We start from the raw sequence: 15,616 nt of genomic DNA, 5'->3' as shown, positions 1-15,616 counted from the left end.
GAAGTAACCGGCATCCACGAAAGGCCTGTGACTCCATCATGGTGCAGACACACACCACCACTCTTGCAACCTCCTTAATTCTTTGGCTGAGGATCTCTTGTACCTCTTTGGTGGTGACCGTGAGGGTAGCTGGGTTTTCCACCAGGCCAGGAAGAGACTTCAAGGCATGGGAGCTGTCTTTGTGAGCAGAGGTGGAGGAGGGGCCACTGCTCCAGTGACCAGTCAGAAAGCTTCTTCAGCTGGGGTCCATCAGCCATACAGGTTCCCTGAGTGCCCATTCTGTGCCCAGGCCATGAGGTCCACCCTAAGGACCCCAGAGACCAAGTCTGTTGGCCAAAGGCAGGAGTTCAAGGTCAGCAAGGACTGCAGGCTGTAGAGTGTAGGTCACTGCCCCTCAGCACCTAGGAGAGAGCGCTCACAGAGGTGGCCTCTTTAGACACAGGTGGCTCCACAGCTGTGGAGAGGTTTGATCATGGCCCAAAGGGTAAAGGGGGTTTAGCCAGGCAATAGGGAGGACCCTTCTATCCTCCAGCTCATGCCGTTTGTGCACTAGGAAGTCTTCCAAGACTAGGGCTCTGGATGAATTCACTTTTCCTAATGGCAGAACTGACACTTTTCTAGACCCCTTTCAGATGGTAGGGTTGCACTGAGGATCACAGGCAGACAGCAGGCTCAGGTCTATGAGCAACCAAGTGAGGGCCATGTGGCTGGGAAGTGCTGGGAGCAAGCCTTGCCTCGGGGCTGCAAAGGGTGGGGGGTGGTTCCAGCCCCTTCACAGTGCTCTGCTGACCTGGTCACCCTGAGACCCAGCGTGTCATGTTCTCTGGGCCAACAAAGTAGAAAAACCTAGCCCTTCAGAAATAGCTGCAGCCCTTCAAGAAAAACAAAATGGACTCGGTTTGAAAGACCCTGACCCACATTTCCTTTGCTATTCCAGTGGCTTCACAGAAATAAGGATGAAGGGTGCTTAGGGCTCGGGAAGCGAGGAAAGATATCTTTAAACGCTGGCAGAATTTAACTGGGGGCCCTGAGAGCTGGGCAACTTTAATGAGAAGGAAAGGAAAATACACAGTGACCCTGACCCAGACCCCGACCCTTTACGTCAAAAGCAAAAGACGATAATTAACAAAATGCAACGTGCCCGGACGTGGAGTGAGAGGCCAGCTGAGCTCTGTCAATTTGATAATCCCTGGTCGTGACCCGCAGGCCCAAAGTGTGCAACAGGAGATGACGCGCTGTTTACACAGGCCGCGCACGCGGGGGCTCGCAGGACCCGGCGCAGCCGCAGGAGCAGCAGCAGGAGTGGGATTCTTCCTGGCCAGCGGTTTGCATGCAGCTCCGCTCGGGCCAGTGCAACCACATGCAGGTCACTGACACATGGAGCCCAGGCCCCAAGGTGCTGGGGATGTTCACGGTGGGGAAACGGTGGGGAGTGTCCCTCATTCTTTGTGCATGAGGGGCGAGGGCAGGGCCCGCCAACTTTCCATCTTCCAGAACACCCACCACCCTCCTCCATCTGAAATCGTGTTGGATTTTTCTCCAGTGAAGACTTCATTCCTTGGGGCTGGGAAATAAAGGGGTGGGGGGGCGGGGGGCAGGAATCTCCTAAGAGCCAGAAAATTCAAGAGAACCTGCCCCTCACCTCAGCCGCGTGATGTCATTTCTCTGCCCAAGGTCCACAGATGGGGAGGGCCTGCCAAGCCACAGGGACCAGGATCACTGCCCACCCAGGACAGAGTTGGGGGTGCCCTCAGGAAGCCTGTGGCTGAGTCTTCTGTCTGCCGCCACTCCAAAGAGAGGCATTCTGGGCAGGAAACACTATGCACACACATTAAGGACAGGGTCAGAGGCAGAGCCAGCTCTGCCAGCATCAAAGGAACCTCCAATTTTCTGACCTGGACAGTCATGAGAAAGGAAAAAGGACCTAGATGGGCCTGCCCTGGCCCGCTGTGAGGAGCTCCAGCAAGGCACATCAGCCTCAAGGGCGTCAGGAGGCGCCAAGATGAAATCAGGCTGTGGGCAAAGACAATTTGTTTTCCAGGAAAGGTTGATGAGGGGTGGGGTGTGTCTATTTGAAGGACAATTACACAGTCATGAAATATGCCGCGCAGGAGACTGTGACGTGAGAAGATGCTAAGGACACAGTGCAAAGTGGAAGCCGAGGCCCAGGTTGGGGGCCAGGAGCTGGGCTGGGCCCCGGAGGGTGCTGGCATGCACAGCCTCTGGACGTCAGCCCGACACTGCCTCCGGGGCTTGCTCATTCCCCGGCCTTGCTGCCTGCCCCCTGCTACACCTGGGAAGCTGATTCAGTGGGAACTTTTGTCTTTGGTTAACTTTCAAGAAGACAATGCAGAGGAAGAGAAAGATTACAGGCTCCACCATTGGACAGGCCAGCTTACATCCCACTCTTTTCTTACTCTTTTTCTTTCATTGTGGTAAAATAGACATAACATAAACTTCGCCATTTCAACCATTTTAAAGTGTACAATTCAGTGGCATTCATTACGTTCATCATGGCAACCATCACCTCTATCTTGTTCCAAAAATGTTTATCATCCCAAACAGACAGACACTCTGTACCTGTTAAGCAGCAACTCCCTACTCCCTCCCTCCCCTGCCCCCTGGTAAATGCTAACTTACTTTCTGCCTCTATGGATTTGTCTAGTCTAGATATCTCATAGAAATGGAATCACACAATATGTGGCCTTTTATGTCTGGCTTCTTTCAGTTCACATAATGTTTTCAAGGTTCATCCACATTGGGGCATGTATTAGCGCTTCATTCCTCTATATGGTTGAACACTGCACTATAGAGATAGACCACTTTTGCTTATCCATTCATCCGTTGATGGATATTTTGGTTGTTGCCATTTTTTGGCCATTGTGATAATACTGCTATAAATATTTGCACACTAGTATCTGTTTGCATCTGTGTTTTCTGCCTTTTTTTTTTTTTTTTTTTGAGATGGGTTTCACTCTGTCACTCAGGATAGAGAGCAGTGGTGCAATCACAGCTCACACTGCAGCCTTGAACTCCAGAGCTCAGGTGATTCTCCCACCTCAGCTTCCTGTGTAGCAAGGACTACAGGCATGCGCCACCATACCCACCTAATTAATTATTATTATTATTTTTTTGAGATGGAGTTTCGCTCTTGTTGCCTAGGCTGGAGTGCAATGGTGCAATCTGGGCTCACCACAACCTCCGCCTCCCGGGTTCAAGCGATTCTCCTGCTTCACCCTTCCGAGTAGCTGGGACTACAGGCATGCACCACCACACCCGGTTAATTTCGTATTTTTAGTAGAGATGGGGTTTCCTCCATGTTGGTCAGGCTGGTCTTGAACTCCCGACCTCAGGTGATCTGCCCGCCTCGGCCTCCCAAAGTGCTGGAATTACAGGCGTGAGCCACCATACCCAGCCCTCAAGTTTTCTTTTCTTTGTAGAGATGGGGGTCTCGCTGTGTTGCCCAGGTAGGTCTCAAATTCCTGGCCTCAAGTAATCCTCCTGCCTTGGCCTCCCAAAGTGTTGAGATTACAGGCATTAGCCACCATGCCCAGCCTCCCTGTTTTCAATTCCCCAGTTTTACCATTATGAGCTAAAGAACTCTGACTGCCTGGGTAAAACAAGGACAATAGTGTCTACTACATAGCACAGTCATGAAAATAGAACGCACTAAAGCTATACAGCATGTAGCATACAGTAGGTGCTAAATTAATGTTATTTTCTCTCACCTTCTCCACTAAAACCCAGAGAGTTAATGACTTAGTGCTTAACTAGTAGAACATCCGGCAACAGCCAACTTCTCTGCTTTGCACAGACATTAAGAATGTCTCAGCATTTAGACACTTACTGGCTTAAAGAAAAAGCGCCTCAGAGGAATTGAAACCCAGCTGCCGGCCATCCCCAGTGGAAGTAGGAAAACCAAGTCAGTAAGCATCCCTTTTGAGGCCCCCTCTCCTTGTTTCTAGCACAGAGTTATAGAAAGCCCCATAAGGAACATTCCAGTCTCCTCTTCCAATCTGGGCCTCTAGGGGCCTCAGTTTCTTTATCTAGGAAATGAGAAGTTTAGCTCAGCTCCATGGTGCTTAAACTGGGATCCACAGAACCCTAAATGTTCTCTGCAAAGTCAGAGCTTGGGGAAGGGGAAGGGGAAGGGGAAGCGGAAGGGAGGAAAAAGAGAAGTCCAGCATCCAGCTTGGTCAACCACAGATCTTTTTATCTGTTTGCACGCTGGGAATCTGTAGATAAAACTGTGTGCGGGGCCCAGAACTGGGCAGCCCCTGAGATTTCCCTGGGCTCACTCAGGATGGCCTGAGTGAGCCTCCACTTCTTGTTATTTTACATGGCTGTGATGAGGACTTAGCAAAACACGGAATATGAAGTTCTAGGCTACAGTAGTAGCTCAATAAATGCTAGCTGTCCCAGGACAGCTCACGAGCACACATGTGGCTTGATTTGTGAATTCCTCTCTCTGATGCTCCCAGAAGTGGAAGGGGAAGAGGCCCAACCCCCGTCCCTCACTACTGTTGCTTGAGAAAACTCCTGGAATTCCCTTTCTTAAGTTTTCTTTTCAATCCTCTTCCGCCCTCCAGCCTGTATGCAAGGCTGTGACACGAAGCTGGAAATGCTGGTAGATGGCCCAGCAGGGGCAGCTGCCCAGCCAGACCGTCTGCTCAAGTGAAGGTGGATTAATTGACACTAGATTAATCGACAACAGGATGACCTGTTCCGGGGGCTGGGAAATGAGGGCTGAGCAATCTCAGTAGAGATGAAGAGCTGGGTCCAGGGCCAGTGTCTGGGACCCCAAGCCCCACAGAGAATGGGACAGGTACTTGGAAGGGAGCCATTTGCCCAAGGTTCCCATATTTCACACCCGTGGTTGCCCTGGAGATCATGAATTGGTTGGATGATCAGGCAGACTCTAAGCAGGACCAGGGCCATGGACCCCAGGAAGGGAGATCAGGAATGAGCCTGACTCCCAGTCCAGTGCTCTTTGCCCTAGGTCATGCTGTCTCTACCAAAAACAAGCCAGCATTTCCATTTCCATAATGCATCATAGCTGGGAAGCAGAGAGTTAGCCCAGCATCTTCTAAAGATGATGAGAGGTCTTAGGAAGTACAGGGACACAATTAGATAATATTGAATCACTCAGTGAAAAAGTGATTCTCTTCAGATCTCCTGCAAGCCTCCCATCATGAAGGAGAAAGTCGCAGGCAGTGCTACTGTCCTGTCATCAGGGCTCTCACATTCACTAATCTCCTTTAAAATGGCAAGGACAAAGGCTTCAGGCTCAGAACCTCAGGCAGACAATAGAGTATCTAGCTTGGATTTAATCTTAATTTTTCCAGTTACCTTTATGTATGACAAATCAATACTGGTTCTCCAGGCATGTTCCTGGTACAAGGTTTCCTTTTAAAATGCATCTATTTTAAGTTAAAAGATTAGTTGATTTAAAGAAAATCGTTGTATAGGTAACTGTTAAGCGTAGTCTGCAAACATGGCCAAAACCACACAAGTGCTAGAGAATGACTGATGGCCACAAGCACAGGTAGGCGCCATTTTTATCAGCCCCATATTCAGTTGGGGAAACTGAGGCTCCAAGGATGCAGAGCTGGAAGGTGGCAGGACTGGGGTTGCACGAGGTCCTGAGGACAAGGATGAAGCTGACTGCCTGTGCCAGAGGCCGAGAAGCCGTGGCCCAGCCTGCGTGGGTTTGCTTGGCTTCCTGATGCTGGTGCCTGGGTGGGGGTGGGGAGCCAGAGGAGGGAATTTGGAGCCGTTATTATTTCCTTTCATTCAAGCTCTTGACTTTATAAAATGTGGATGTTTTCCAGAGAGCCCAACAAGCACTACGAATAGATTTCATTTGTGTGGAAACAGGCTGATGGATAACTTCCCCCTTCACCAGAACCAACTTCCCTGTCTTACCCTATCATTGTTTATTGAAACAAAGAGGCAGCCCTGCGTCTACGGAGGGCCCAGAGAACAATATCCTGCCTGCAGACCTTTGGCAAGAAATGTGCTCTAAGAGCTGCCTGCACAACGGCCTTCCCAGTACCCCACAGAAGGACGCCATACCAGTTGCTCAGAAGCCTGCCCCAACCCACCTGTCCACCCCCTTGTCCGGGAAGAACCCATGCAGGCCCTTTCAGCAGGACCAGGACTGGGTTTGAGCTTCCCCTGGAATCCACTGATAGTCCCTAACAAAGCCACATCAAAAGTGGCACCCTCTTGCCAGACCTTAGTAATTGGGGTGGGGCACTGCAACCATGGAGACCAGCACTGTTGCTCACAGGCCCAATTAAAATGAGCTGCAGCAAAATGTCCTACAAGTAACACTGCCAAAGCAGGTCACGCAGGCACTTCCCCATTCTGGACCAGCCTCTTCTCTTCCCAAATCTCAGTTGCCTGATCTGTAAAATGGGTACACTAATACCCATCTTGGGGAGCTGTCAAGAAGTTCCAGGAGCAAGTCTGTAAGAGGCCCGTGCAGTCCTAGGAAATGGAAGGGCTCAAAGCCCCGGGGATGTTGTCATGTCGACCAGGGGATAAGAGGCTGAATGTCCACGAAGGACCAGGCCTGGCCCTGATCTTTCCAACAGGCAGTGGGGCTCTCGTTCTTCAAAGGAAGACCAGGTCATGCGGCTAAATGTACATTAGCATTTCTTTACTTTGTTTCCATACATACCCTTTCCCCTCAAAAACTGAGGCCTTCTTACAAGGACAGGTAAGACAAAATGAAAACAAGTTATTTAAAAACAAGTAACAAAAATGAAGGCTGAATGTCATCAAAACGAAAAACCTTTGTGATTCAAAGGACACCATCAAGAAAGTGAAAAGACAACCCACAGAATGGGAGAAAATATGTGTAAGTCATATACTGATAAGGAACTTGCATCCTGAACATATGAAGAACTCTTATGCTTCAACATTAAAGACAAACAACCCAATTCAAAAATGAACAAAGAATCGAATAGACATTTCCCACAGAAGATACACAAGTGGCCAAAAAGCACAAGAAAGGGTGTTCAACATTATTAATTATTAGGGAAGTGTGAATCAGAATCACATCAAGACACCACTTCACACCCACTAAGATGGATAAAATGAAAAAGACAGAAAATAACAAGTGTTGATGAGGTCATGGAGAAACTGGAACCCTGCTGGTGGGAATTTAAAATGGTACAGTGCTTTGAAGAACAGCCCAGCAGTTCCTCAAAAGTTTAAACATAGAGTTACCACATGGCCCAGCAATTCTACTCCTATGCATGTACCCAAATGAAACATGTCTACACAAAAACCTGTACCTGCATGTTCATGGCATTATTATTCCATAAGAGCAAAAAAGTAGAAACAAAAAGTAGAAGCAGGTTGGGCACGGTGGCTCACGCCTGTAATCCCAGCACTTTGGGAAGCTGAGGCGGGTGGATCACTTGAGGCCAGGAGTTTGAGACAAGCCTGGCCAACATGGCAAAACCCCATCTCTAATCACAATACAAAAATGAGCCAGGCATGGTGGCGGGCATCGGTAATCCCAGCTACTTGGGAGGCTGAGGCAAGAGGATCACTTGAACCCGGGAAGTGGAGGTTACAGTGAGCCGAGATTGCGCCATTGTACTCCAGCCTGGGCAACAAGAGCAAAACTCCATCTCAACGACAACTACTACAACAAAAAGGTAGAAATAACACAAGTGTCCATCAACTGATGAGTAGATAAATAAATAAATGTGCTATATCTTTACAATGGAATATCATTCAGCCATAAAAAGGAGTGAAGTGCTGATACATGCTACAATGTGGATGAATCTTAAAAACATTATGCTACAAAAGAAGCCAGTCACAGATGGCCACATACTATGTGATATTCCATTTATATGAAATGTCTGAAATAGGCCTAGAGACAGAAAGTAGATTAGTGGCTGTCAGGGCCTGGGAGGAAAGGGGAACAGGGAGTGACTGCTAACAGGTACAACAGTTTCTTCTTGGGGTGATAAAATGCCCTGGAATCAGAAAGCAGTGATGGTTATATGATTTTGAATCTTTTTAAAGCCACGGAATTGTACTTTAAAAGAATTAGTTCTATGGTATGAGAATTATAATAGATCTCAAAAAAATTGGTATTTTTGTTTTGTTTTTTGTTTGGAAATGGAGTCTTGCTCTGTCACCCAGGCTGGAGTGCAGTGGCGCGACCTTGGCTCACTGCAACCTCTTCCTCCCTGGTTCAAGCGATTCTCGTACCTTAGGCTCCGGAGTAGCTGGGATTACAGGTGTGCGCCACCACGCCCAGCTCATTTTTTGTATTTTTAGTGGAGACAGGGTTTCGCCATGTTGGCCAGGCTGGTCTCGAACCCCTGACTTCAGGTGATCCGCCTGCCTCGGCCTCCCAAAGTGCTGGGATTACAGGTGTGAGCTACTGCACCCGGCCATAAAATTGGTATTTCAAAAAGTCATCTGTAATGGTGGATGAAATATAATTCTGTTTTCACTTATTATTATTATTACAATGGGAACATTTCCTGGGCCACCTCAGCTCGGAGTGACCCTCCCCTCTCCTGAACACCTGTCACCTGTGTCACTTCTGGGCTGTAGAAATGGAAGGTAGAAGGTGAGCTGCTCAGCTCTCTTCAGAGCCCAGCACACACTCAGATCCAACCGTGGCCCGCTGGCCAGCTTCTGTGAGCTGACAAACCCGAGACAATCCCTAAGATATGCCACGCTCACGGCTGTCTAACCAGCACCAGAGACGAGCCTGCCACGTGATGTTTTTAACCTGGGGCTTGAGGGATGGGAATGTACACAGGGAGCCTTACTGGTGTGCTCACCTAATATTCCACATGCTCCTCTGCCTTTCCCAGCCTCCCCACTGGCCACGGACTGCGAGAGGAGGTGATGAGTGTTGCTTCTGGGTCAAGCACTTAAAAGCTTCTGTGCCTCCTTCATCCCTCTCTTCGTCTGCGGCACTGACCATGGGACAACACACTCAAGATGGTGGGGCCACAGGAGCAGCCAGGATCCCCGAGTCACCCAGGGAGGACCCAGAAGAGCTGATGACCTAATCAGATGATGCGTGAGAAAGAAATGAACCTTTGCTGGGAAGAGCCCCTGAGGTTTGGGGGTTTGTTTGTTGTGGCAGCTAGTATAAATCATCCTGACTGGCGCACTGCCCTCTGCAGCTGGAGGCCCTCCAGACCCTTCCTTGGCCTCTCACGCTCCACAGCTGGCAGTTCGACGTCTGAAAGATTTCCTCATTCAACAGCCTGATTTTGAAGGCACGGAGAAGGTGGGGAAAGGCAGATGACAAGCACTGCTGCCGGGCACTTAAGATGCCCCAGCTACCATGCTCAGTACTTGCTGCTTTTATCTGTGATCCTCATCATGGCCCGCACCCTTGACAGATGAGGAAACTGAGGCACTGAGAGGTGAAGCAACTTTCCCAAGCCCACACAGCCCAAAGAGGTGACATCTGGCTTTGAACCCAGGTCTACCTGACTCTAAAGCTCGCCTCCTTCTCAGCACTTTGCTGCCCTCCTGTGAGCTCTCCAACAGCTCTCAACCCCTTCCAAGCCCTACCCTCGGTTGGTGCCCTGTAACACCCCCAAAGCAAAGCTGGCCATGTGTGGGCGACTGATACAGGATTCGAGGCAGGGTCTACGGAGTGGGGTTTGCCTCTTGAGATAAAAACTTCAGGCATGGGTTTGTAGGGCGTCCTCCGTGGTGAGGGAGAACAGAGCTCCAGGCACAGGCATTGCTTAGGCAGGGGCTTTCAGCAATTTTAAGATGGCTTCCAGCAATTTTAAGATGGCGGACACCTCAGGATGTGAGCTCTCCAAGCGTGGCTCCTCAGAGACATGAGACAGGAGAGCTGACTGGCCCATGGAGGGCAGCTTCCAGAGCTCCCCTCAGTGTTTCATTCCAACCAACTCACATTGATTGAGAACCATGTGTTCAGCATCATGCTGGGGCGGGGACACAGAGAGCGGATGCCACTGTCTCCATCCAAAGTGAATCCCCCTGCCTCTGCCGAGAGTGGGTGGACCTTTCCACGGCCCTCATCCTGTGCTCTGTCTTTCCTGGGGACACCCCCATACACCCAGAGACTCAAGACAAAAGCCCAAGGGCATCCTCCTTCTGCCGTTTCGCAAGGCCCTTGTTCCTCCCCATCCCCAAGGCTGCTGGCCCAGCTTGGGGACCTGGGGCAGCTCCCCAGATGGCCTCTTGCCTCCAGTCCTTCCTCATCCCCCTTATTACTCCTCCATGTGGTCAGGGGGATCGTCCTAAAATACAAGTGGCACTCAAAGCACTGGCAGCTCCACACTGCTGCCGCCTCAACACGGCTTCCCAGGGCCTACAGCTCAGAGGGGCCCCCTCCCCATCCCACCCCCAAAGCACTGCCCACCCTGTACCCTTTCCTACCTCTGTGCCCAGGTTTCTCAACCTCAGCCCTATGGACATTTTGCCCCCAGGTAACTCTGGGTAGGAAGCCGCCATGTGCACTCTGGAATGTCCAACGGCATCCATGGCCTCTACGCATCAGATGCCAGGAGCACTTCCCTCCCCCACAATTCTGCCAATTACAAGTATCTCCAGATAGCCCCAAATGCCCACTGCACTGCGCCCACAAAGGCCGCTCCTCCTTCCCCTTCTTCTGTGTCCGGTTTCCTCCTCCACATCCTTTAAGATGTGATTCAGCAGCATCACCTCCTGGAAGCCTCCTCTAGCTCACCTGACCCCACACTTCCCTGAGCACAGCTCCACCACTGCTCCCATTGTGGGGCATTTGGTTAATCTGCTTATGTGTTGGTCCTACTCTGAAGGTGGGCTCCTCGGAATCCCCATCATAGGGCACGGAATCACAACAATGGAACAGTGTGCTCAGAGACCACCCAGGTGAGGGCAATGGACTCTGACGAGAGGCGGAAGAGGCTCTGTGCAGCTGAGGATGTTGGAGATGACTGCAGACAGTGGTGCCTGACACAAGGGTCCTCAATACATGCAGGGATACAGAAGCGAGAAAGACAGAGTAGGGGACAGCGCCTTCATAAGGGCCTTCTGGGGCACAGCCTGAACAAAGGCCACAAGGTATGGACATCCAGGTGAGCCTAGGAAATGGTGTGGCCACAGCCCAGTGTGAAGCCATGGGAGAGGTCCCAGGAAAGGATGCTGGAACAGAAGGAGGTGTAGGCGTGAGGCTCTTGGATGTGTCCTGTAGCCCAAGGTGTGCTCAGCAGAACGGAAAATTGAAAAAAAATTATGGTCAATAACTTTGAGAAATGCTTTGGTAACAGTTAAAGAGGTTTCTTTCTTGCAGGACTTCTCAGAGCCTTGAATATGCTCACATGCTGAGTGAATCTACCAGGGGAGACATGGCATTACAGTGCTGCCCAAGTGTAATTGACCACTGAGGGTTCTTTTTCACAGAGCTTCTCCACTGGCCACTCTCCTATGGTCTACCCTTTGGGAAGCACTGCTCAGAGCTGAGACATACAAGCTACATACTGAGGAGGGGTCCCAAGGCAAGGACAATCTGGGCTTGGGGACAGTGGCTTTGGGGTTGGTCAAAGTCCTCTGAGCCAGTACTGGGGCCTCGGTCACTCGCTCAGCTCCTCAGCCAGCACCTTCCTTCGCTGCATCTGGGGCACTGGGGCACATGAGAAGTAAATGAGGCTCCGGAGCAAGCTGTTATGGGAAGAACTGGGAAAGTAGTGCAAAGTTTATTGTAGGAAAACAGTTGACCCAAGTCATGGATCAACCACCTCCCCTGGAGGCCTCCCTGGTCGTAACATATGGTGTGGCTTAAATTTTTTAAATTGAGGAGAACTTAAGGGAAAAAATGCTGGCAGGCTCTGAGGCACTTGTAAAACCGTCTGAGCTGATGGGGGTGTCTGGGCCCCATCCCTCCAGGAGACGGAGGCAAGGCTGAGCAGAGGTAGGGAGGTCTGGAGAGCTCAGGTCAGGGGCTGCCAGCAGGGGCTTCTGGACAAGGGTGGCCACGGGGCAACCCGGTGGCAGCCCTCAGTGGCTGCCCCAGTGCCTGCCTGTACCCTGTTCTTGGCTAAGCCACAAGAGCCTATCCAGCCAGCAAGGTCAGGCAAAGGGAGCATTCCACCCTCACTGCAGATCAGAGCCAGGCCGCAGACAGTGGGAGGATAGTGAAGGGGGGTGAGGAGACTACACCCAGGGGAAACACCCAGGGCTCTAGAATCACCCAGACTTGGGTTCAAATTCTAGCTCTGCCACTCACTAGTTGTGTGACTTGGGATGTGACAGCTCCCCTGAGGCTCTCCTTCCTTATCGGTAAGATGGAACCAATATAATCTGCATCCCGCAGTGACAGCAAGGACTATAGACAGTGGTGCCTGACACAAGGGGTCCTCAATACATTCTAGTTGCCATTGTTTGGGGGGAACACATGTGAGTGGGCAGCCCTATGGGGGCACAGATGAAGCGCTGGACTGGGCCAAGCTGAGCCACCGTGGGAAGATGCCTCTGCAGAGGGCAGCTGAAGACCCCTTCAGCAGAGTGGCCTCTCACACTATTCAGCTCTGTGGCCTCAGTGGCCTGTCTGTAAACAGGGCAACCTCTCATGGATACACGAACCATCAGAGACGTCTCGGACGCATGCAGCACACCATAGGAGCCCAGCCAGGGAGCTGTCATCATTATGCCCTCTAGGGCGCATGCACCCCTCTAAGCTCAGGGCACGTGTTTATGCCCAGAGTGTCCACACTGTCTTGAGTGGTGGCCAGGAGATCAAAAATGTATCTAGCCAGAGCCCCGTCAATACAACACCGGCTGCGACCGGGTGAACAGGGACCCTGCTGAGAACGTCTCCTCGACTGTGTCCACCTGAGAACCTCACAGACAGCAACAGGCCCATATCTGGAGCATAGCAAGGCCCCCAAGGTGGGGGCAGCTGTGCCTACCCAGGGCCACACCTTGTCCAGAGCAAACTAGCCCCATTCTATGCCTAGAAGTGTTTTATAAACATAAATTCTGTCATTTCTGAAAAGTGCAAAAGGGCTGGGGGTGTTTGCAGTTCACAGAAAGAGAATTGCATGGATTATGGTGGATGCAGAAGCAGAGAAACAGCAAGGGGAGGCAACAAGGTGATGGCGACTTTGGTCTGTGTGCGCATTAGGGATTCCATCCAGCAGGCTGTCCAGAGTGGAGCGTGACAAAGGGCAACGCTTCTGGGCGTGAGGTTGGGCTCACCCTGCAAGGGAAATGGCCACTGCCAACTGCTGATGCTGGAGAAGAACGAGGGCTACATTTGGTGCAGGAGGTGCCGGGGGTAGGGGTGACTGATGGCCAAGACCTTCCACAGGCTGTGGTGACCTCAGTCCACTGGCAGCCTGGGATGGGCACCAGGAGGTATACCCTTCCGGGGAGCTCGTTGGCCCACAGGGTCCTGAGCAGGGTGAAGCCACCACTGGCCCCGGGGGATGGGACACACGCAAAGCTATTCCCACATAGGTCTCATCTCAGGCTCTCAACACCTCCGGGAGATGAGTCTGACAGGAAGGCCACTTTTAAGAAAGGGAAACAGAGGCCCAGGGAGGGAATGTGGCTTGACCAAGTGGGCAGAACCACTGACACTAGAACACTAAATGGTTTGAGAACACACTTTTGTGAAGGTGAGTCAAGAGGAAGCAGATCTTGGAGAACCGAGGCTGCTGGACCCCAAGGACAATGGTACCCGGTACCCCGATGCTTCAACCATCCAGTGGGTGGCCCCGAGGTGGGGTCGGGGTGGCCCCTGACCCTTCAGAATACTCCAGAATGTGTTTCAGAATTCTCTTCATTCTTTGATATAGTTGGGCACCCCCTTTCCCTCCCAGTCAACCCCCAACACTTCCCCTCCACGCTGACCTCTCAGAACCGCCCTGCTAAGCCCTTCCTTCTGGGCACTTCTCCTCCTGACCTTGGCCAGGCCTCCATCTGCCCTACCACAAATGGTTGGGTGTGGGCACACGGCAGCATGGTGACCCTTGAAGGGGCTGGGCCCCAAGAAGCAGGCATCCCGCCCCTACTCCAGGCCTGGCCTAGACCATCCCCATCTTGGCCCTGCCAGGCTTGGGCACTCTCTGGGGGAGGATGAGAACTGTGATCTCAGGAGGTCAACAACAGCCACCAGCCCAGCACTTAACAGCTCCCCACGTGGCCTGGCACAGACTTAGGGGCTCCTATTTTTGGATAAGGCCTCCTGTGCCACCTGCTGTGGGGTTTGGAAGACTCCTTACCTTTGGGGTGAGGTACTTGGTCATAATTTCCTTCCCTTTCTCTCCCAGTTTTTCATCTGGAGTAACTTCATATTCTGCCTAAAACAGAAGGAGAAAAAGAACAATAACAGGTTTGCTCATGAGCTTCTTATAGTTACAGAACCTCACAGCCCCTGGAGGAAACTCCCTAGAGGCCACCTGACCAATCCCCTTTTCCTGCCGGTCAGGAAACCAGGGGAGAAGACCTGGCCACAGAGCCCCGATATTTAGTCCAAACTACTTTGCCCTTTCTCACAGATGCTGGGTCTCAGGATGGCGGTGCTCCACGCAGACTGCACATCAGAATCAGCAGGGAGCCCTGAGCAAACACTGATGCTAGGCCCCACCCTAGACCCATGAAACCAGGCTTTCCAATGGGCCATGAGGGCTGGCACCTGGGCAGCCGGGGTTGAAGACCACTGACTTAGATGAATCAAAGGAAACTACTGGAAAAATAACAGCCCACCAGACTGGAAGGCTGCCGAGAAGCTGCCTTAGGTCACTCAGACCTCGTAAGCTGTGTGATCTTAGACAATTTGCTTAACCTTTCTATGAAACACAGATGATACCAGCACCTAGGTATGCAGTGATTATGCAGACGGAAGTGATCAAGCTCTTGGCCTGGGGCCTGGCCCATCATAAATAATAATAAACAGTTGCTATAGTTACCGCCATTGTGATTATTACACCTTGCAAGGATAAACAATAATGTGGATGCCTGGTCTTTTCCAGGTTTTTAGTTTACAAAGTGAACATACACAGGTTTTTTAAGATGTTCTTATCTGAACCTCGAAAGAGCCAGGGCAGTGACACAGGAGAACAGGGGCTGCCATCCCACCCCCTTGGGAGTGGAGATCCCGAGGGCCCGCAGCGGGAAGGGACTTGTGTAGGGTCGTGCAGTGGGAGGTGGCAGGGCTGGGACTCGAACCTCCAAGCGCAGGGCTTCTCCTCAACCACACCGATGAATTTAGGACTCCGATGGCTAGCCAAGCCAGGGGGCCCAAGCTCTAAAGATGGGAGGTCTCCAAAAAACAGACTTTTTCATTTTCCTGAATCCCAGAGGGGTTCCTTTGCTCACATCTGACGCACTTGCCACATGGATGCCTCGAGTCAATAAAAAGCCTGAGTAAGCGGCCCTTTCTCATTCAGACAAAAGAGCTAATTGCAAATTGTTTATAACCATTTCAAAATCCACCACCCAAGGATTTGTTAGCCTCTGTCCAAAAGTACAGCTATTTCAAAAGAGGCAGGAAATGACACTGGCACAGACGGACCCGAACTCCTCCCCAGGCGTCCCACCACGCAGTCAGATGCCCATCCAGCCCTCAGGGAAACTTCACACCTCAGTGTCTAGGGTCTGA

The 15,616-nt window shown here is 51.3% G+C and overlaps 1 protein-coding gene across 8 annotated transcripts in view; it reads right to left on the bottom strand.

Annotated features, from left to right (window-relative positions):
* The window catches only part of GRK5 (G protein-coupled receptor kinase 5), a 251,111-nt gene that overhangs the window by 43,946 nt on the left and 191,549 nt on the right, over positions 1-15,616 (bottom strand). For 7 of the 8 annotated variants that reach the window (XM_024252945.3, XM_063727015.1, XM_054521377.2 and 4 more), the window contains 1 exon segment: positions 14,238-14,315. In XM_024252945.3, coding sequence (XP_024108713.1) covers positions 14,238-14,315 — 78 coding nt within the window. 8 annotated transcript variants of the gene reach the window in all.

The sequence above is a fragment of the Pongo abelii genome, chromosome 8, assembly GCF_028885655.2.
Source record: "Pongo abelii isolate AG06213 chromosome 8, NHGRI_mPonAbe1-v2.0_pri, whole genome shotgun sequence".
Lineage (NCBI taxonomy): Eukaryota > Metazoa > Chordata > Mammalia > Primates > Hominidae > Pongo > Pongo abelii.
This window is presented reverse-complemented; position numbering and strand designations above follow the sequence as displayed.